Below are 22,749 nucleotides of genomic sequence, written 5' to 3'. Positions count from 1 at the left end.
ATTGATAACTGTCTGATTTACATTTTAGGAAAAATTGAGTTAAAAATAGTTAATATTAAATTAAATTAAATTAATTAATACGAATCTACGGTAATTGAGCTTTATGGTTTAGCACACAATCGCAGTTTCATCAATCTAATATAGTTAAGTACTTACATAAATCCCATTTTCTTGTTAGTGAAACAGGTGGGTGTTGACCTTCTTCATAACAATACTCTTCTTCGCTAGAGAAACCACTGGCTTCATCTTCTAGATGTTCATCGACATAATAAGTCCTTGACGGTACACAAGGATTATGGAAAGACTCAGCTAATGCATTCATAGTTGATTTCGACAACTTTACAAAGCAATTACTATTGCATATCTACAAACCAGTAATTCTTTTATTATATGAAAAGATCATTTATCACTTTTGTAGAGAAGACTACATTAGGCATTTGATATACTTTAAGTGTAATTATTTTGCCAGTTTTCGATTTGAAAGTTAGTTTTACTCACAATCATGACTATAGACAGACAATATAATTGTTAATAACTACAATCGTCTATAACTGAAGATGACACTGAGAATTGAAATGCGTTTTAGGTTTTTAAATGTTTTTACACAGAATTTCGAGTTTTACTGTTTTACGCTACATGTACTTATAATCATTACTAAATGGTAACGGAGGTGTTAAAAAAATTTCTTCTTCGTTATATAATAAAGAAAGTACGTTACAATAGTTACGTATTATATATACGTATTTCCTTCATAAAGCCAATAAGATTTCGTTAATCAACACGTATACGAAAAGTAAGTATAGTAAACGAATCCCGCAACTACATGAGGGTTGTATGGTATGATAGCTTTCCATCCCCACCCATCAAGACAGTTTTGATTTTCAGTTGTAGGGGTTTGTTTAAGAGATAGGGGGTTAAATGACTATTGCCCCAAAGGGCTCCATGTAAAGAGTTAGTAAAGGTGTTAATTGAGTTCCAGCGTCTGGTCAAAACACTACAGAATGTCACAACTTTTTCTTAAATGTCCTACATTAGCTATGCAACGGAAGTGTCACAGCGGAAACAGAAGTAACTAGTAAATTTTTGCGGAAGCGGATGCGGAAGTGTAATGATTTTAAATGAATCTTTTATGTAGTGGTCGTGCGCCGTTTTCGTGAATAATTTGTTATAAATTTTGCATTTAGTACTTGCATCATAATATCAACAAAATAATCTTAAACGGAACTTGTTTTTGACTTCAAAATTGCACCTTTAACTTAAAATTTATACCACTGAGCATACACTATACAAAATAAATTAGTATTTTCGAAATGAAATTATTAGGAGAACTGACTAAGGTAGGGGGCTTAAAGTCCTAGACGTTTTTAGATTAAAGTAGGAAACTAATAAGAGAATAAAATATGGACAACATTAACATACGAAATATTGTTACTAACAAAATTTTGCAGGCTATAACGTTGCATTGACTTCATAAACATAAACGGTTAATAATACGTTCACAATGATACAGAGGGGTCGTTGACAGTTGGCGCAGGACCAATAAAATTTCATAAGTTTTCGCGGATTACGTTGACAGTGAAAAAGAATTCTGGACTTGCATTGCATTTTGGCGAAACTCCTCTATTTCAGCTTCTCTGTTAATATTAGAAGAGCCTCGAAAATGTTCCGTGTACCAAACATCGGAAACAGAAAACCTGACAATGCAAACCCAGTATAATTGTAAGTGTGGTTTTTACCTGACATCTACTAAAAATATCATCCTTTGTTACTTCTATTTTGTAATAATCCAAAATTTCTCTTAACTGTTCATCGATATCGTCAGAAATAATTTTTAAACAATAACCTTGAGGAACATAACCGACCAGCTAAAATAATTTAATAGTGTTACAAAGTTATTGCAATAACAAAAATTATCTTACCATGTTAAACGTTTGGCCTTTTGTTACAATGTATCTCTTTTCGGTTTGAGCAATTTTTACACAAACTGTGTGGTCATCGTGGTTTTCTAGGATAGCTGTATCTATTCCGCATCTTCGTAACGACTTTCCTAAACCTTGTAGCATTGTATCACAGACTATTTTGACTGTCTGGGGAGACACAGACTCATTATGAGGACTAGGAGGCTGCTGAATCACTTGTTTTTCAACCAATTTCTGCAGCGAGAAGTTTCGTGTATTAGCATGAAGTAGATAAAAAAAATCATTTTGTTTCAGTAGCTTTTAAAAAGATATAAGTACTTATTAGATTTTTCACTTTTTTTTTTAAATAAATCTACACTTATTTTGACAGAAGATATTGAAACACTGTTTAAGCTTATTTAACATGCTCTTTCACTATATTAATCAGAATAAAATAGCAAACTATTTTAAAAACCTTTATGAATTATAAAACTAAGTTATTTTGGTTTTGACTTAATGTTTGGTCGTTATTTTCAGTTTTCAGATGTTCGAGTAATAGTGTGTATGATAGAAATATTACTTGAAATTCAAAGAAAATTACCTTGGTTAAGCTTTTCTTTGGCTTCTTCTTCATTTCTTTCGCAGATGACATAATTTGGAAACATATCTCATGAAAAGGATAACCTACACTTTCACAACATTTTTTCATGACATCGTAAATTTCAATTAAGCAATGTGCATCTAATGCAGCATATGTAAGTTGATTTTTTCTTAAAGGTCGATTCTCCCAATTAGAAAACTGGTCAGATTTATCCAATGGTTTCCCTAGACACATCTGTACCAAAGTGGATAAACTTGGACCGCCTCCTTCAACTAGTAAGTAATCATATTAAGGAACAAAATACCATTTATTACCATAAATTAACTATTTTTATATTTATGTTAATATATAATATAAGAATATACAATTTTCTTTTAAATAAATAAATTAGTAAATAAAANTCATAAGGAAATTTGAACTCAGAATTCTTTTCAATATGTTTCCAGAGAGACATCAAATCGAGAAAACCAATTTTATTATGTATAGTAGTTAAATATGGAAGTGAATGTTTAATTATTGCCAAATCAGCAGAAAAACCAAACCCTGCGTAAATAGAGATTTTATATGAATGACTAAATTTTATATAAATAGACATCTGAATAAGTTCCGAGAGATATGACTCCTCTAGAAGAATTTTATTATACTGAAACTTACCTAACTTTAAGATATCACAGTTATTGAACACAATTTCGCCGAATTCTTGCCATAAATGAGACAATCGCGAACCAAGTTTGATAATATCTAAAATAAAAACGGCGTCTCGCGTTGCAACCTGCATTACCGATAATTCGTTTAAATGCACTCCAAAACTGGGCTTCCATTCACAATCTACCCCAACTAAATTTACATCCTGTGAATGTAAAAGGAGAAACTTTTTATTTAAATCTGATAAGGGTGATTTCTACATATTTGTGGTAGTACTAATTATACCTTAAGACCATGATCCAAGAACTTTTCAAAAGCTGTAGGAGTATCTACTAAATGTATACAGCTTGATGACAACTTTAATTCATGATATTGGGTGGCAGGCTTGTTTTGAGGCCAATCATCCCAACATTCATCTTCTTGATTTAGTAATTGATGTGTTATATGTCTTCAAAATAAATAAAATACTAATAAGACAAAATTTTCGGGCTGAGCTGAATATTTTAAAAAGAAAAAGTTAGAAGTGTTTGAAATGTGATGTAAGAAAAAGTTAGAAATGAGATTTTGGAGAAAATAACTAAACAGAGGGCGCTATAGAAGTCAATATTTAAAAGGAGGGATAATATTGTAAGACACCGTTTAATATAGCATGAGTAATGATACTACAGCTTTAGGGAAATGCGAAGATTAGCCCAGGAGAGGAAGACTGGAGATGGGTGTCCAATTAGTCTTCAAACTAACATTCTTGTGATGGAAAATTTTCAGAATTTAAAATAAAAAAGTGATGATGATGGCCTATTGTATAATACATTTATGACCAAATCGTAATCAGATTTAAGATAAGTTTTTATATGGATTTACTGTAAAGGTATGTTCCTGTTAATTTTATGAAATCTTCTTTATGTGAATTTAACTGACATTTCACTGGTATTGTTTTAAATTAACAAGAACTAACTTTCATTAAATAGGAGTTAGAGTTAAGAAGGCAACCTTTCAATAATTTCGCAACTTATATTCTATTAAAATTTACCGTTCTGCATTTGGATCATCTTGATACAGCCGCACTGACTGAGGCCAATACGAACGATCGACTTTAAAATAGTGTGCCCAACGCAAAGCTTCCGATACATCACCATAAAGTGACACTTGTATTACCAGCTCTTGCTGTAAAGTTTCGTCATCTTTAACTGCCTCATGTACCATTTCCTTCCAACTTTCGTCACCTGTTAATAAACATTAGTTAAATGTTAACTTAAAACTGAAGTGTTTTTACTTACTAAAGCTGCCCTCTACATATCGCTTGTGAAGTAAAAATTGTAAAGCACCTTTATTTCGTTTTTGAATTAAATGTGGTGCACATTCCATCGGAATTTTGAACATTTTTAAAAGGCGGGCAATAAGCTTCCTCCATGGTTTATAATGAAGCTTTACCATTTTTACTTCGGGAATTTGTAATTTTCTGTAAAATATGAGACAGCAATTAATATACTAAAAAATTTCAAAGTTTTACATGGTAATGGAGTAATGTGATTTATAGGGTCTTTTAGCAACAGTACATATAAATATACTATAATACAATTTAAAATAAGAAAATATTTAATGTAATTAAATTAAACAAGAAGAAATAAGCTTTAACGGCCAGAATTCATGGTAGAATTATAATTCGAGTTGTAGAGTTGTGATCTAAATGAATTTTCGGCTATTGGGTCATTTTTCAAAAGTTACAGAAGTGTATGTACTTGAAAAAAAAATTAAACTAGTGATTTTGTCTACTGTCAAGAAGTTATCAATGATCTGTAAACATTTAAAGACAAAGAAAGAACACGTTGCAAAATTTTTTTATAATGAACTGACTGACATACATATTGGTCTTTGAATGAAACATTCCGTATGTAGTCATGCGGTGATTCTCAAAGTTGTGGTTACAATCCCCGAAAGAAGAAATGATTTCAGTTATTAATTACAAAAAACTACACGTCCGAAAAAATTTCAAATTTGCTTAATAACACTTGGAAATTACGTAGTAGTTAGTTCTTTTTAATAATATTAACAAATAACATACAAAACGATTTCTATGATATATAGTTTTTCTTATTTAACTTACAAAATAACAGGCTCTAAAGCTGTCCTAACATTAGAGGAACTACCAAGAATTGCATCTAAATATGAAATCAATTCAATTTGATGCTTAGGACTTCTACTTAAAAATTCATCAACAACAACCAATTTGTCCTGAAGAACCAATGGCACTAAAAAATCTTCAACTGTAAATTCGTTTTGCAATCCTAAAAGTAGTGCACATTGACTGGCCTAAAAATATAAAAATTTTATATACTCTATTAAATCATATATCTAATTTGACATACTTCTTTGTACTGTTTCTCTGCAATCATATGTCTTAGGTCATCCAAAAAATTATGCGAATCATTTACTATTTCATATATTTGAATAACAAGTTTGGTTAATCCCACATTGTGCTGCCTCTTAATTACATCAAAAGCAAAATATTTTAATTCCAAAGTTAAAAGATTAATTATATTTTCTCTATTTAGTAAACACCATTCCTGAAATTCTTCCATTATTAAATATGCCATTGATTTAGGCTTGGCATCTCTAAAGTCTAAGCAATTGTAACAAAGAACTATAGCATGTTCGTATGGATTACCACAACTTTCAAAAAATTTAAAGAGCATATCTTGCATGAGAGGCCCTTTCTTAACTAAAACAAATAGTGTATTTTCAAGTAAATATCGTAACTTGAAATTTATACAAAATCACATACATTTTGCCCAGTATATTCTCAATTGTTGGAACCAAGTATGAATACCTGAATCCATATCTACAGAGAAAGTGGTTTGTTTCATAATAATACTGCTGCTGCTACTTGGTTGTACTTTTAAAATATTGTGTTGTACTGACATACTACTCTGCTTATTGTTACTACTTTGTACTTTTGCTGCATTATGAAATGAACAAGAACTGTTGTTGAACGTCATTTTATTTTGACTAATGTTTTTTCTATTTGCAACTCCTCGACCCCTGCCCCTGGTATAAGACATCCTAAAAATTATTAAATTATTTTTCCATTTTTTTTTGTAAAATTTAGGGAATTATAGATATAACTACATAATTTAAATGAAAAATGAAATATTTTTGTAGGTAAGTCATAAACGTCAAAAAAATGGTTAGAATGTTGGAATGAGAATTTGACAAGTAGTTTATGTATTTATTATTCTAAGGCAGGATTAAAGAAAATTGGTAAATATAATTCCCAATTAATTTGTAATACTTACATGGTATTACCAACAGCAACTATTGGCAAAAATTTATAACTTCACTTGAAAATCAAATTTTGTAAATCTCCGAAGCACTTCATGGAAACTGAGGTTATGTTGAACTAGTTTTCATGTTTTAAAATAGCTCTTCTTTTTCTTTCACAAGAGTGTGGCCTCTGAACATCATATAAATATTTTATTTTTTATTTGCAGTAGTATACTTTATTCTACTGAATGTAATAATTTTGTAATAATTTGACATTCCGTGTTTTTGCATACAAAAGTATCGATATTAATAACGCAGGATAATGGTAATTGATATATTACAATTTGCCTCGTTATTTATAAGGTTAGGTTGGGTTGTGGTGCCCTGATTTTTGTTTATTAATTGTTTCCTAATTTTGGAACTATACTTCTTAACCTACTTTAAAGTATTTTGATTTGCTACTAATTTATCATATTTATCATTATTGGTGTTTTGTAGAAAATGCATTTAACTTTTAAAGTTAGGCTTAATATATACAAAAAAGTAAAGAAAGCTACAAATGCTTCACTCCCTGATTAATTTTTATTTACATAATTTGGTAGTTATAGGGCAATCTAAACTCCCTTCATGATGTATGCTTCCAACAGTACATTGCTGCTAAATAGGTTGACTATTAAACAAATACAACAAACAAGAAATTAGGAAAAATAAACAAATTAGAAAAAATAATGTGACATATACTCATATACGCGAAGAAGCGTCATAAATGGCCTTTAGTGAATTGCCGAGATTACGCTACTATAACAAAGAAGATCAGAATTCTTTAGAATCAACACTTAGGAATAGACTCTCTTTAGAGAATTTATTGTCTTGTTTGTACCTATGGTGTATTGTCCCAAAATCAACCCCATCATGAAACCTGACCCTGGTAAAGACAATAGTCCCCAAAAAGAGTAAATATAGTAGTAACAACTATATACATGACTTGCCTAATGTATGGTGTGAGCGCTTAGTGATGTCTTTTGGATTATACAATACACCTGCTGCGTTTCGAAGGAATGATGCACACTATAAAATAAGGACTGATGGACTAAACTAAAAGAAAATTTGTTTAGTTTACTTAAATAACACTATCATATTGGAAAAAACCTTCGAGGATAATTCCGAAACGTGACTGAAGTCTTTAAAAGAATTGAAGCCAAGTTCCATAAAATGTATTCTGTTTTGAGAGAAATGAAGTATTTATGGTACGTTATAACACCGGAGCGAATGAACATCAACCCTGACAAAACGGATGCCGTACGAAGTTGGTCCACAATAAAAGAATAGTGTGAACTTAGAAGCTTTCTGTGATTTTCCTCGTATTATCGAAAATTGATTGGAGGATTTACCATTATAGCCCAATCACTATAAACTTACAGAAAATGGCGTTTTATCCCAATGGACAACTAAATGCCAAACGGTATTTTAAAGCTTGATGGTTACTTTCTCTGGCACTTCAATCTTGACATACTTACAGTATAGCGAGCCCTTCATAGTTGTCGCTAACTTCAAGACGGAAAGGAAAGGTCATCGGGTACTAAAGTAAAACACGCTTGAAATAAGAAGGAAGGACGAAGATGTTGACCCAATAATGAAATGGAAAAAATCCAGAACCTCAAGGCCACCATGGTGTGAGCCACATAAATGAGACACCAAGAGATTAAGGGACTCAGTGGAGTTGTTGCTGTTACCTTACCTCTTAGACCACTGCATTTTAAATAAAATGTGAGAAAGTCCGGAAACGGGAAACAAGTTCCAGATTATACTTCCGAAGAACAAAGTTTCAGAAGTCCATGCCAAAGGACATTTCGGCTACACTAAGACTTCAGAGAAGGCATGAGAACGATTTTATTGGCTATGAATTAGGAACGATGTGGAAGACTGGTGAAAGAAGTTTTCGACATGCGCTGCCAAGGACCGAAGACGAGAAGTCGTAGACTAATGCAGCAGTACAACATGGAAGCGCCTTATGAGATTATTGCGGTTGACGATAACCGAAACATCTTGATCATTACAGATTAGTTTAGTAAGTGGCGTGATTCTAAATCAGTAAGCATACACCCTTGCTGAAAAGATTGTCAATAGCTGAATTAATTGCTATGGATTACCAGTGGAATGGCATTCCGACAGGCAGGAACTTCGAGTCGGCTTTGTTCAAGAAAGTCATTAAACTAAAGGGTATCACCAAAACAAGGACTGTGTCCTTACATTCAGGGGCCGAAAGGATAGTTAACGACTAAGCAAACTAACGACCCTCAAACTGACTGGGACCGCCACATACGCCTATTTCTCTTGGCTTGTAGGTCCACCATCCATAATCCAAAGAACATCAATCAGCATTTATTCAGGTGTTATTTTAAGCTGTCAACGGATATGATGCTTAGTCGACCTGAAGATTCTCCTATGTCTACAGACCAACCACAAGAACAACTAGAAGTCATCTAGGCGATTAGGAACTGACCATATTAAGGTCACATCCGATCGACGAGCCAGCTGTGCTGCTTTCAGTGAAGGTGATAAAGTGTGACTATAAAGTTCATGAAAGGGACGTTTCTTGAAACAAGCTTGAAATAATCCTTGCACCCTTAGTCGCCGTATCAACGGCATTGTCCATCAAATTCAGAAGGGACTTCGGCCGAAAATAGAGGTCGCCTTTCTTAACCGCTTTGCCCTAATCGCAGGCGACGTTGATGATTGGGATGACCAGTGTTAGGAGTGCCATGTGTAGACAACCCATTATATACAGTATTGTCACGCGGTATTTTGTTACTTTGGGTTTTTTATTAATTGTTTATTTTAATTACCTGATTATAATGCATTTTGATTATTTTGTTGTGACTGGGCGTAAGGCAGAGCCTGGCAAACTTTAACTACCTGAGGTTAGTATGAGTCACTCCATACCCTTTAATGAGTACGAGAGAGTAAGCAGTATTGACTCATATTGCTTTCTCTTTTTCTTCTCCCTTCCACTTCCATATCAAGCCCTTTCATCCCGCAGACGAGCGAAGCCTCCCTCACAACTTAAATAATACCTACGAAAATTTTCGTTACTACGTTTGTAAAACTATTGGGTTTGGCTATGGAAGAGGGGACTCACCTACGGAATGGAAGGAGTAAGAAAAGGAAAGAATCATCTCACTCGCACTCGCAGGATCAATGAGGAGCTTCTTGGCTATACCTGAGGAGCACTCGGGAGTCAAAAGAGTCGAGTTTGCCCGGCTCTGGCGTAAGGTACTAAAATGATAAGAAACGCGAGATTGGAAAACAATAACAATATGGAATTATATAGATAATTAAATAGAAACGTTTACAAAAAGGATCTTTCTTCCAAAGTAAATCAACGCACCGTAAAAGTAAAAGAATTGTAATCATCTGGACCAGGAGGTAGTGCCACCAACACTTAGGGTTTCCCACTGGTTATGCTCGTAAGGGTAGAGCCTTTTTCTTAACGCGTTCCCGAGTCGACTGCCCGCGATTAGACCATTGATCCCTGTTCACGCGCCAAACTTTCTGACGAGCTATTGAATTATTTTATACATAGTTCAACATGGGTCATTTTCTGGTTCTTGAAGTTTCTTTGGTTTAGCTGACTTAACGAAAAACCGACGTAGTCTTTTTTGATGACTTCGTGAAGTTCCATAATTTTCATAATTAACTAGAACTATCGAACTTACGTCAATTTCCGCTTGTACATAGATAATTCTTTTCGATTACTGTTTCGTTGCTATGGAATGCCAAATACGCGTATTTTGCAAGCAAATGAGCTCGATATCTGTTTTATCAATTTCGAAAGAATTGCAACGTTATAATATGAAATATTTAATTAATTTTGAAATATGTTTTAGTCTAAATGATTTTTTGAATTTCCTTAAAACTTCACTACGTAACAGTATGTTGCCGAGATTAGGCTAGTGCAGGGGTCGGCAAACTTTTAAGATGGATGAGCCATTCACAATAAAAATATTGGTTTCGTGAATTTCAAAGAGCCACGAATTTTTAATTCGGCTGTTATATTTTATTTCAAATTTGTATCGAATAAAGAAGACTTTGAATTTTTCTAGAAAGTTTTACTAAGTCCGGCACATAGCTAGTAGTATTTTTTAGTTAAGACTTGACTTTCTTTGATTAGTTCTTGTGAAATAACCATCAGTGTTAATAGAAGCACTGTTTCAATCTCGATGATTCTTTAAGGTTTGGAAATGTAACAATGGGTTCATCACTGTATTTTCCGCCAAAAAAAGCAATTTATTTTCAAAACCAACTACTTTTTCCAGTAATGAAAATGCACTATTTCCTATTCCTTGAAGCTTTAGATTTAGTTCGTTTAGATGCATTGTAACGTGAGTCATAAAATGCAAGTCTCTCGGTTTAGATATACCTATATGCGTTCGCTGTCTGTATGTCCGTTCTGCGTTAGCTTTTAATTTTCTAAAGGAAGTTGAAGAGCCACAATTACCTCTTGATAGAGCCGCATGCAGCTCGTGAGCCGTGGTTTGTCGACCCCTGGGCTAGTGCAATAAAAGAAGCCAGTATTCTGTGGAATCTAATGAACTTTGGAATGGAATGCGTTTTAGAAAATACCACAAATGGCTCGGTAAACGCCATCTGTAGTACAATGCTATATTTTAGGATTACGTATGCTCTTCGAATTATTTTATTCTGGAATGGAATATTTCTAGAACATTTAGTCGTTATAAACAGTTGCCGTAGAAGAACTCATTACTGAGGAAATACTTACAAGCCCAGTAATGATGCAAAACAGCCTACAAAAAAAGCTCTCATCCATCTCGATATAATATTAGCAGATGCTTGGAACCCGGAGAATTTCAGAAAACCTTGTAACTACCATGGATGAGGCAACCTGTATGGTAATAGTAGAAAACAAGTGAAATGTGCATGAAGAATTTCATTTATCTCAATTATGCAGCTAGTTAATCAACGAATTTTGGACCGTTTGAAAACTGCGTTACGAAGAATCTTCAGTGAAGATCAATTAAAGAAGGTGTTAGAAGGAATAATGGGCCAGCGGTCAAACGTAGCGATCACTACAGATTTAAAATTCACATTTGTTTAATCATTTCATGCTTATAAGAACATACATAGTACAGGTTTTTCTTAATCAACATACTGAAATATGGAATATAAAAGATGAGGTTGCGATTCAGTATACTTGACGATGTTTTGCAATTGCTCAAACACAAAGAAGGTTCAGTAAATAAACAAGATTGATAATGTGTAATGTCGTACGATGAAATGGCTATTTTTAGTACATTAGATTATGGAAAAGTAGCGGTACAATCTTTGGAAACGTCATGTTGGACAACAATGACAGCAATCTAGGATCAAGATTGTTTTTAGTCGTACATCGTGGAATAAAGGACTTTTGGAAACGCAACGCCTAAAATAGAATTTTATTCGGAAATTACTAGCAATTTCATTCAGCAATGCATAATATCAGTCGAAAAATTGGTCCATATACCACTCGTTCGTCTTGAGATCTTGATAACAGGAATCGGCCATTGTGCTCCTCTTTAGGGATTTCAGTGCAGAAACATAGTTATGGAAATAATATTCACATCATTAAAAGGGCCACGACATTTCATTCATTTATATAGTCTCTCTATTATAAGCTGTTTTTGTTTTAAATATTAATCCCTTTTCCTGCATAATAGCGGAGAGGAGAGTTAACAAAAAAATATCCCACAGTTCCTTACGTGGGAGGAGAGGGTTTAAAAATTTGTCAAAATATTGCGCCGTCTATTTCATCATCTTTTGAAAGACGGTACACATACAACAAGGTCCATTGTTGGAGCATACGTAATCCTAAAATGTAGCATCGTGCTACAGATGGCGTTTACCGCGCCATTTGAGGTATTTTCTATAATCCAGGTTTAGTAAAAGGTAAATGAATAAAATTGAACTAAATTTGGGTTTTTGTTGCATTTATTTGCATGTTTGCATATTAATTATCACTTATTTATGTTATGTATATATACATTACGCAATAGCACTAAAAAGCAACTCACAGAGTGTCACAACTAAGTATGGTACAATAAAGATCATTTGTACATTCATTTTAATAGACGAGCAAATCACCATTTGAATTATTAATAGAAAAATATTCTAATAACGATAACCACCAAACGACGTCCTTCCGGATGGGGCAGAGAACGTTTGGGAAGGTCTGTATTGGCCGTCGTCTCCGCCATTTCCTCCGAAGTCACCTGCATTTCCACCTGAAGCACGGTTGAATTCTAGGGATCGAAGAATGGCTTCTGGAATTGGTGGTGGAGTAGGAAGATGAGCACCAGATGGATGAAATCCATTTTCATCAGCAGTGTAAGTTAAACTGATTCTTTGTCCATCAGGAGCGGTATAAGAAAAGGATCCATCTGCTACTGTTGCTCCACCTGTAATTAAACAATGCCATTTACATATGGTAGTCTGAACTGACCCTGGTTAACGTTCTTTTTTTACATAATTATTTATTTTTTTTTTCATTTGGTTGTACTTTTCTATTATTTACATTTTATCATATATTTCTTGAACACAACAGGGTAACTCAAACATTTTTTAAAACAGCCTGGTTGAAATATACGAATATGCCCTAATTTAGTCTAAGAATTTCCACAATTCTTCCGGTCCAGTTTAGACTAGAGCATTCTACTTGAGAAAAATCCCAGATATTCGAGAACATTCTACTTGAGGATCACCATTTCAGTAGTTATATTCTTTTTTATTCTAAACGAGTGTTAAGACACTTTAAACTTTATATGATACAGTTTTTACAACTCTTTGGTCAAAATATTGATATGTATGTAAAAAGGTTTTCCATATTATCAAAAGACATGACCATCACTCATAGATAATATGGTTTTCGAAGATTTCAGAATGTTCTTGATTCTTTCGGTTTAGTTCACTCAAGAACATTCTACCTGAGGACAATTCTAGACATTCGAGAATATTCTGGTCGAAGATAACGCTAGAAAAATTCAAGAGCATTCAAGTGCATTCACACTCCTTCTAAACTGGTGTTTGGTTGTCGGTGGTCGACTCACAAAGTTAGACACCCATCAAACTGGAAAAAATCCGAACACTATAAGAGATAGAACACTTTTAACCATCATATCTCAACCAGGGATGTTGCGGAGTTTCGACTCCGGTTCCGTTAAGTCGGAACTTCCGATTATTATTACACCTTCATTCCGACTTCGCCTCCGACACTTTTAAATCGAAGGTTTTAATCGGAGGTCGAAGCATAACAGCGGCGGCGCGGCGGCCTGTGTCGACTGTTATGAACAAGTTCATAGTATGAACTTCATACATGTCGCGCGGGGAATCCCCCCGACTCCCAATACGTGCACTGAGCACTCTATCGTCAATTATTTTTTCATTGTTTGTGTTTTATTTTATAATTGAAAATTGAAATGAAAAAAATTTGACTAAATAATGTTTTATTTGTTCTTAAATAAAAATTCTCTCTCATGCCACCACTTTTGACCCTGCCTCCGACTCCGATTCCGACTCCGATAAAGCAAATTTAAAAACTCCGACTCCGCCTTCGGTTCCGATAAAACTACCTCCGTTACATCCCTGATTTCAACACCACCACAGCTACCGGTAGTAACCTCTATTTTTATTTATATATGTATTGATTAAACAAGCGTGTTATTAAATAAAATATGTATGCAATTGAAAAAAGTAAGGACTTGCCTTGAAAGGTTTGCAGCTAATAGATGTGTATTATTTGCAGCAATTAGATGCGTTTAAATATTTTTAATGTATCCAGTGATGCAAGTTAGAAATAAATGCATAGACGCAAGGCTTCAATCACTTTCAATTTTTATTTTTAAGAAACAATTACTTATGAATATGGACGTTCTAGTTATGCAATATGCTGCTTTCACATTAACCTATATTACTTGCTATTTATTTCGAAAGCTTACAGAGAAGGCGATGAATAAATCATCTTAAAAGTAGGATCACAACTTACAAAAAATCATTGCAATGAGATCATCTCTAAGTTAAGAAACTGAAAAATTACCTAAAGATTTCTTAACCGATCTTCTTACGGTAATTAAATTAAATTTACAGAGTGATTTTCGCTGAATTGTCTAAAAACTTTTCAAGAGAAAGGAAATGAAAATATTTTGAAATACTCAACACGACCTTAATGATAAGAATGTCTAAATAAAAGGTACTATCTTCTGCAAATATGCAATGCAATTTGATTGAACGAAGAATGGCAACAGAACCGAATGAAATATATTTATATTGACATTATCTAACTTGAGGACACAATATTTAAAGTAACCGTGAAACTATTCCTTACCTATTATAGGTCAGATTATATGTATAAAACTCAGAATATATGTTTAAATTAGTTACTAGGAATTATTAGGTATTATCAATTTTACAAATATTACTTTGATCTAAACAAATTAGTTGAAATAAATGTTGAAAGTAGTTAAATACTATTCATAATATTTTTATTATTTATTTATATTTTCCAAAGTGTTAAATATGTAGTACCTACAATATTCTGCTAGTCATTAATTTATTAAAAAAAAGTCTAAAACAGTGTTGTAAAACTGAAAATAAATCTGTTTTTATGTGTTACTGCTTATTCAATCTATTACTTTTAAAAAATGTCTTCAGAAACATAAAATTTTATATTTCAAGCTTTTTCCAAACAATGGAATGCAAGAATATATTTTTATGAAATAAAATGATCATTTGAATTAGTTTATAGACTAATTAGGTTTTACCTGATACTCCGCTCGCGTTGATGTCCTAAATACGTGTCAAAGATCATCGACGATCACATAAAACAAATATTTCTATTTCTCGAGATCTCGGGAAGAGTACGTTTTTCTTTTGATAAAAGGTACCCTATGTCCTTTTATTCTAAAAAAAACTAACAAAAAGAAATAGGCGAGATAGGTTGGTAGGACATGAAGGTCTAGTCAGAGACATATTAGAGGCAGAAACAGGAGTTAGGAGGAGTAGAGGTAGACCTAGATTAGATTACTGTTCACAAATAGTTAAGGATGTGGGATGTTCTAGTTTCAGGGAAATGCGAAGATTAGCTCAGGATAGGAAAGATTGGAGGTGCGTGTCCAACCGAGTTTAAGACTGACGATCTTATGATGATGATGATGATGACGACTGTTTTTGCAGTGCATGCAATCATTAATGAAAAATACGAGGTGCTATAGGGCAATTCTAAAAATCTTTTTCATATAAGTCATTTATCCACATAAATAGTTACGTAAGTAATATAAATCCAATAAATGCAATACCGGCATTTGGTAAATGTACCGACATTTTGGTAAACGTGTCTTATTTGTATAAAAAAAAACCAAGAAGGCTTTTTAGTGTATCAAAATTTACTCAACGGCTATAAAATGTTTAATATATTTGTTAAGTTAAGAGAGAAGTTAATTCAATAAATAGTTCGCTTATACAAAGTCGTCACTTTCAAAATAGTTGTGTAGGTGTATTATGGTTAATTGCAGCTATCGAGCAGATGCTTCAAGGAGATTAATAAAAAGACGGCCGTTTTGCTTTCTCAAAATCGAAAGTGCCTATTTCGCCGATGCTCTAAAAGTTATTTCGTTGCGGACCTTTTAAGGATGTATTTATGAAATGGAATTTGAATACAATCGGGGACGAAGAAAAGTATACATACATATACACGTACCCAGCTTGGGTATTTATAAATTACACTTGTTTTAATATGAAGTTAATGCATAAAGAAGTGAATTTATAAAAATAATTTAAACAGAGGGTTGATTATAAAGATAATTGATTTTGGAAATAATAAAAAATAACCTAAAAAAACACATATTTCGTCACTTTAGAATACGGATTAAAATATGACAATAATAATACGGAAGTTCTATTTTGAAGATATTGGGAGTGAAAGAAATACGTATGGTATATAAATAAATGAAACAGATATACATATGTACAGTGTTGCTGTGTCTTTTGATTTCTTGCTTTGCTAACAGATGATATCTTAGTAATCAATGCGTTCCGCTCATGGTGAGTGGCTGAATGGTCAGCATAGTATGGAATATATTCTCGAAAATTCAAACTAGTTTATAATAAATTTTTAGGGGTTCCCGGGGTTGCTAATTAGGAATCTGATATCAGCAACATTGTAAAATTCAAAATGGCGATTTTTATTTCGTTTTCACATGTAAGTAATACTGCGAAAATATCTACGGAAAAGTTTTTTACTAACTTTAGTACCTGCTATTGAACGAAAACGACCAAACTACTGAAAAGAAAATTGAAAAATAAATAACCAAACGGAAGCGTCTGTAAAAAGAAATAGTGGATTGAAAATCTAAAAGGAAGTTGTAAAAATATTTACCTGTCTGGAAAGGTGTAGATCACAGTTAATTGATAAAATTGAAAATGTGAAAAAATCTAGTGAAACAAAAAATTGGATGAACTGATAAAGAAGCTGTTCTAAAAATAATGTGACTGTAATCTTTAAAAGAATCATTCCGTAAATACAAAAGACCATAGACTTAGAAGTGAAAATTCTTGAAAAATCCAGAAGTAGCAAAATTTATGATTAGCATAGAATTTCTATTAAGACTATATTGGGTCTGCATATTTATAATTTGACTTCTGTGTCAGATTTGTAATTAATAATCCCAAAAACTTCTCAAATTGATCATTAAGCTGCTTATAATTTAACAAGCACTTTTCGTCCAGATTTGAGAGTGGCGAAATTTGAAATAATTATGATCAATAATTACTGGAAACCTATCGTCTAAGAAGTCCTTTATAAAAAATGGTTTACTTATGTTGGCTACTTTAAAATTATCTGATTACGTAGGTGATTTCTACAGGATAGGCATTAGATCAGAAACAAAGTAGGTACTAAAGTCTAAAACATCTAAACAACTAATAACGACAAAAACTATAATTATATAACCATATTTATCTCAAGGGTAAGAAGTTAGAACTTTATCACTGTAAATATTCTAATTTTCAGTAATTTTCATTAGTCCAAGAATTGTTTTCTCATAAATAGCATATAATATAAGTTTTCTTACTCTCTTCTTAAATGTTTGTCTCAATATTTTTAAGCAGTGAACGTTTCTTTTAGTAATTAAGTAGACTAGCATTTGCAGCTTCCTGTAGTATTGGAATTCGGCGAATGAACCGAATGAATGATCCGAATTAGTTCAGGCAAGCTTTAATTAAATATAGCATACATAATTTTGAAGTTCTTATTACTATTCTTTGGTTACCTGTTCATTAATAGCACAATTTAGTAAAAGAATGAGAGAGACTTCATAACTCATTTCAAATACCTATAACTTTGGATTCATCTGTTTCAAATTAATGTACAAAATGTCACAGAAAGCGAATCCTTCATGAAATTCTATGATACATATTCCTATTTTCGCATCTCTGTATCGTATCAATTAATTAAAATTTGTGAATCGACCCTACGAGAAAACGTTCTGATTTATTATTTAAATTATTAGTTTTTAGCCAATTCATTAGAACTGGAAAATGAAAATCCCACAATCAGTGTATGGTTGCTAACGCGTTTTAAGCAATTTTCATTATGGTATGTAATTATCAATCAATAAATTTTATAGTGACAATATTTTATATGAATAATATTGATCAAATAATAATCACGACAAAGTAATACGAATAAGTAAATGTAATTTTATTAGACAATTCAAACTACTGATAATAATAAGAAAAATAAACATTTTGAATTTATGCGGTAAACGTGCTTTCTGGCTATGATGCCTATGGGCATAGGATTTCGCTATACATCCACTTAGGACAGCGTTTTTAAGCCTAAATTTTTAGTTCATGAAAATTCGCTTAAATTTCGATTGAAGCGTTTGGAACGATTAAAAAACTACAATTGGAATTTGGACCATTCAAGTTTGTTAAAAAGTAAAAATAATATCTTACCTTCCGGTAATCCACCAACGAATCGTCCTCTTTCTTCGGCGTTGATACCATTTCCAGTTTCGTAACTGTATTGATAGTTGCCGCTTCCGTCATTATCATTGGTGTATCGCAAGATGGGAATTTGAGGTCCGCTCCTAAAATCAGCTCCTGGGCCAAAGCCACCACCGAAACCACCACCAAACGGCCCAGCCCCAGCACCTGTTCCTGCTCCTGCAAAACTTCTCGCACCGCCAGCGGCTGGAGGAAGGTAGTTGGAGTCTAAACGTGCCGCAAGGGCCGCACTCAAAACAGACAGTGATACGATAATCTGGAAAGAAAAGTACTAAGTTTTATTGACCAAGACAGCGTTTCTTGTTTAACGCTATTTCGATAATGAAGCGATTTATAAATTGTGAAAAGATGATACAGTTTCCGTAACAACATTCTTGAAATTTAATGAAATATTTTTTGAGCAATTTCGAGAGAGATAGATATATATTTAATCAAATATTAATATTACAAGAGTAAATAACAATATACATATGTAGGTTTCACAGTATAGCTGCCATTATTTTAAATTTTTGAAGACATTATTGTTTTAATGTTTTTGTGCTTTCCGGACAATTATTAAGATTAAAAGCTCTTGAAGTTATAATGGTTGCAAGTGTTTTAATTATTAATGTATATTTATTAATACGATGAAGAAGTAGACCGTAATATTTATCAAGTAAACATCAGCAGCTAAAACATCCAAATAGTAAAATATAAACTAAATGATGATTAGTGAATAAAATTATTTTGACTTGATTTTTACCAATTTTGTATATCAGACAAAGTAACCATCTAGGAACTAGGAACAATACAAATATGCAATCGTATACCGTTACGTAATTTAAAGTATAAAAATTTAATAAAAATAATTATTCTAAAATTCAGAGATACCGTTTTTAAACTAGATCTTATTTGTTTTCGGCAATTTTGGTGGAGAATCAAATAAGGGATACATTTTCGGTTTGAGCCTTTTTTTTAAATTTGACATTCGATTAAATATTAATAAATAAAAACAAATATAAAACAAGTTACAAAAAAAAATTATTATTTTACAATGCAAAGAAGTAATATTACTTCTTCCACCACTGTGAAGCATTATGGCACAATAAATATTTTTTGTAACTTTTTTGTGTTTGTTTTTTGTTTAATTAAAAAATAGATGTAAGGCAATGTTAAAAACCGTATAAAGAGAAAGTGAAAATTAAGTAGAATAAATAATAATAATAGTTAATTAAGAATTTCATTTATGTCAGACTTAAAAAAGCTTATACTACAGCATCTATCTATAATTTAAAATAGGTCAGTAATAAAATTGTAATTGTAATAAAAAGTCCACAGAAAACGGAAGACCCAGGAGGAGGGTCATTTTGAAACACTATCACACTTTATACACACTAAAAAGTAGACACTATGAACTACAGATTAAATAAAAATAATAGTTAACAAACAAACCCTTACAAATTTCATGTTGACTTGTCGATGTTTTTCTCGGATACCAGGTAGATGTTGTGTGTGGATTTATGGTGTCCGAAATTATTTATACTGTATGCTACTGAACCCCTTCTACAGCGGGGCCATCTTCTTGGCATTTTGTACAGAAATATGCAATAATCCAGATCATCTCCGTTGTACGTCAAGGTTACAGAAAACGGTTAGTTTTCTATTGCTGACCTGCTGCGGTCGTTTAATAAGAGGAGCATCACGACGCGATTGTGGGTGTGTTTGAGTAAGGGCAGGTCCACTGGGGCCTCTCACCCTTCGAAGAAGACGTTCAAGCGATATACTTTCATTTGGCGCACGACCGTGTGGCCCCTCACTTCCAGCTGAAACCGTTCGGATACATGCCGTATATTAAATAATAACCAAAAAAGTAGTTTCGGAGTAAATCATTTCGAATTTTAAATTCTTTTTGATAATTAATTTGTAATTGTATTTGAAATAATATTCGACGAAAGTATTTATTGTTTGTATTTAAATACAACTTTTTCTTTATTTTATTGGGTTTTGCAAATATTTTTTGAAATACTTCTGTTCCGAATATTATTAAAAAAAATCGGTTGCTTCGATAGTATCCAATATTTCAAAATAATTTCAATTTTGTGGAATTACTTTTAATGATTATAGTTGACGAGAAATGCAAAGTTATTGATAAATAGAATTTTAAAACTGTTTATTAGAAATTAACAAAAATTAATAAACACAAAGATAACAAATTATTAATGATGATAAACTGATGAGGTGAATTATTAATGTTTTAAAAGAATTAGGAATTCAGAAATGATGCTTGTGGTTTGTTTTAAGGCTCAGAAATTCAAATAAATATTAGTACTACAGTAGAATCCGCATAGAATAGAGAGAAAAACTACAAATTTTATATATTTATTAACAGACAAAGAAAAAGAACGATGAATTGTAATATCAATATACATAAGAAGGGTCAGATAAATGAGCGAAAATGTTATTATTAATCATTTAGGTCTAGTTCAGGCAAGCTTTAATTAAATATAGCATACATAATTTTGAAGTTCTTATTACTATTCTTTGGTTACCTGTTCATTAATAGCACAATTTAGTAAAAGAATGAGAGAGACTTCATAACTCATTTCAAATACCTATAACTTTGGATTCATCTGTTTCAAATTAATGTACAAAATGTCACAGAAAGCGAATCCTTCATGAAATTCTATGATACATATTCCTATTTTCGCATCTCTGTATCGTATCAATTAATTAAAATTTGTGAATCGACCCTACGAGAAAACGTTCTGATTTATTATTTAAATTATTAGTTTTTAGCCAATTCATTAGAACTGGAAAATGAAAATCCCACAATCAGTGTATGGTTGCTAACGCGTTTTAAGCAATTTTCATTATGGTATGTAATTATCAATCAATAAATTTTATAGTGACAATATTTTATATGAATAATATTGATCAAATAATAATCACGACAAAGTAATACGAATAAGTAAATGTAATTTTATTAGACAATTCAAACTACTGATAATAATAAGAAAAATAAACATTTTGAATTTATGCGGTAAACGTGCTTTCTGGCTATGATGCCTATGGGCATAGGATTTCGCTATACATCCACTTAGGACAGCGTTTTTAAGCCTAAATTTTTAGTTCATGAAAATTCGCTTAAATTTCGATTGAAGCGTTTGGAACGATTAAAAAACTACAATTGGAATTTGGACCATTCAAGTTTGTTAAAAAGTAAAAATAATATCTTACCTTCCGGTAATCCACCAACGAATCGTCCTCTTTCTTCGGCGTTGATACCATTTCCAGTTTCGTAACTGTATTGATAGTTGCCGCTTCCGTCATTATCATTGGTGTATCGCAAGATGGGAATTTGAGGTCCGCTCCTAAAATCAGCTCCTGGGCCAAAGCCACCACCGAAACCACCACCAAACGGCCCAGCCCCAGCACCTGTTCCTGCTCCTGCAAAACTTCTCGCACCGCCAGCGGCTGGAGGAAGGTNTAAGTGGAGATATAGAAATCCGTATCATTTCCTTACTTATAAAAATATAAATTAGAACCATTCGTCAAATAGGTACAACATTTTGGAGGTCGTAATAAATTTTGAAGTACCCTGAAGATAAAAATTCATGAACAATTTGTCTTTATAATTTTTATTGCTGCATATGTTGCTCAATTGCTGTGTCTATGACTTCCTTTACCTAATTTTAATTAAAGGTCAAGCATCAAATGGACTGTAACTAAAAAACTGTCATATTAAACAACTTTAACGACAGGTACCTATTAGAAATCTAATAATGAATCTTCTAACATTTTAATCCTTATTCCATATATTTTTTGTTTTACTTTCCTGACTGTTTTTCATTATCCTTCTCTTAATTCTTCTCCAACGTCGACGAGTCATAGCTATCATTTTACTGAAATAGAGTATTTCTTAAGACTGATTGGTTAGGTTAGGTTAGGTTAGGTTAGGTTAGGTTAGGTTAGGTTAGAGTATGTCCTAAGACTGGTTGGACACGCACCTCAACTATTTCCTACCATGATGTAATTTTCGCATTTCCCTAAAACTAGAACAACCCATATTCTTAACTATTTGCGAACAGTAATCTAATCTAGGTCTACTCCTAACCCTCCTAACTCCTGTTTCTGCCTCTAATTTGTCTCTGAGTAGACCTTCATGCCTGAGAAGGTGTCCTACTAATCTATTTCGCCTATTTCTTATTGACTTCCATAGAGGCCTCTGCTCTCCTATTTTTTTTAATACCTCTTCATTTCTGACCCTCCGTATCCTCACCATTCGGCTGTAATATGAACGCTTCTAATCTT

At 32.6% G+C, this 22,749-nt stretch overlaps 2 protein-coding genes across 2 annotated transcripts in view; both read right to left on the bottom strand.

The window, feature by feature from the left end:
• LOC108742128 (exonuclease mut-7 homolog) overlaps positions 1 to 6,642 on the bottom strand; it is a 7,594-nt gene extending 952 nt beyond the window's left edge. Inside the window, exons 1-13 of the mRNA XM_025977919.1 lie at positions 6,438 to 6,642; positions 5,927 to 6,204; positions 5,511 to 5,863; positions 5,249 to 5,454; positions 4,422 to 4,603; positions 4,175 to 4,367; positions 3,430 to 3,592; positions 3,154 to 3,349; positions 2,901 to 3,042; positions 2,500 to 2,773; positions 1,920 to 2,153; positions 1,737 to 1,865; positions 157 to 364 (exon numbers count right to left, since the gene is read on the bottom strand). Of these exons, the coding sequence (XP_025833704.1) occupies positions 157 to 364; positions 1,737 to 1,865; positions 1,920 to 2,153; positions 2,500 to 2,773; positions 2,901 to 3,042; positions 3,154 to 3,349; positions 3,430 to 3,592; positions 4,175 to 4,367; positions 4,422 to 4,603; positions 5,249 to 5,454; positions 5,511 to 5,863; positions 5,927 to 6,204; positions 6,438 to 6,439 (2,560 nt within the window). The 5' untranslated portion in view covers positions 6,440 to 6,642. The remainder of the gene's footprint in view (positions 1 to 156; positions 365 to 1,736; positions 1,866 to 1,919; positions 2,154 to 2,499; positions 2,774 to 2,900; positions 3,043 to 3,153; positions 3,350 to 3,429; positions 3,593 to 4,174; positions 4,368 to 4,421; positions 4,604 to 5,248; positions 5,455 to 5,510; positions 5,864 to 5,926; positions 6,205 to 6,437) is intronic.
• A 5,737-nt stretch (positions 6,643 to 12,379) lies between these two features.
• LOC108742129 (pupal cuticle protein 20-like) lies at positions 12,380 to 21,919 on the bottom strand (the record flags this gene model as incomplete). The annotated part of the gene is made up of 4 exons (XM_025977918.1): positions 12,380 to 12,857; positions 18,409 to 18,715; positions 19,897 to 19,958; positions 21,676 to 21,919. Coding segments are annotated over 4 exons (900 nt in total), but the record flags the coding sequence as incomplete, so codon positions are not given.
• Positions 21,920 to 22,749: the final 830 nt, after the last annotated feature.

This window comes from Agrilus planipennis, unplaced genomic scaffold (assembly GCF_000699045.2).
Source record: "Agrilus planipennis isolate EAB-ADULT unplaced genomic scaffold, Apla_2.0 scaffold306, whole genome shotgun sequence".
Taxonomy (NCBI): Eukaryota; Metazoa; Arthropoda; class Insecta; order Coleoptera; family Buprestidae; genus Agrilus; species Agrilus planipennis.
This window is presented reverse-complemented; position numbering and strand designations above follow the sequence as displayed.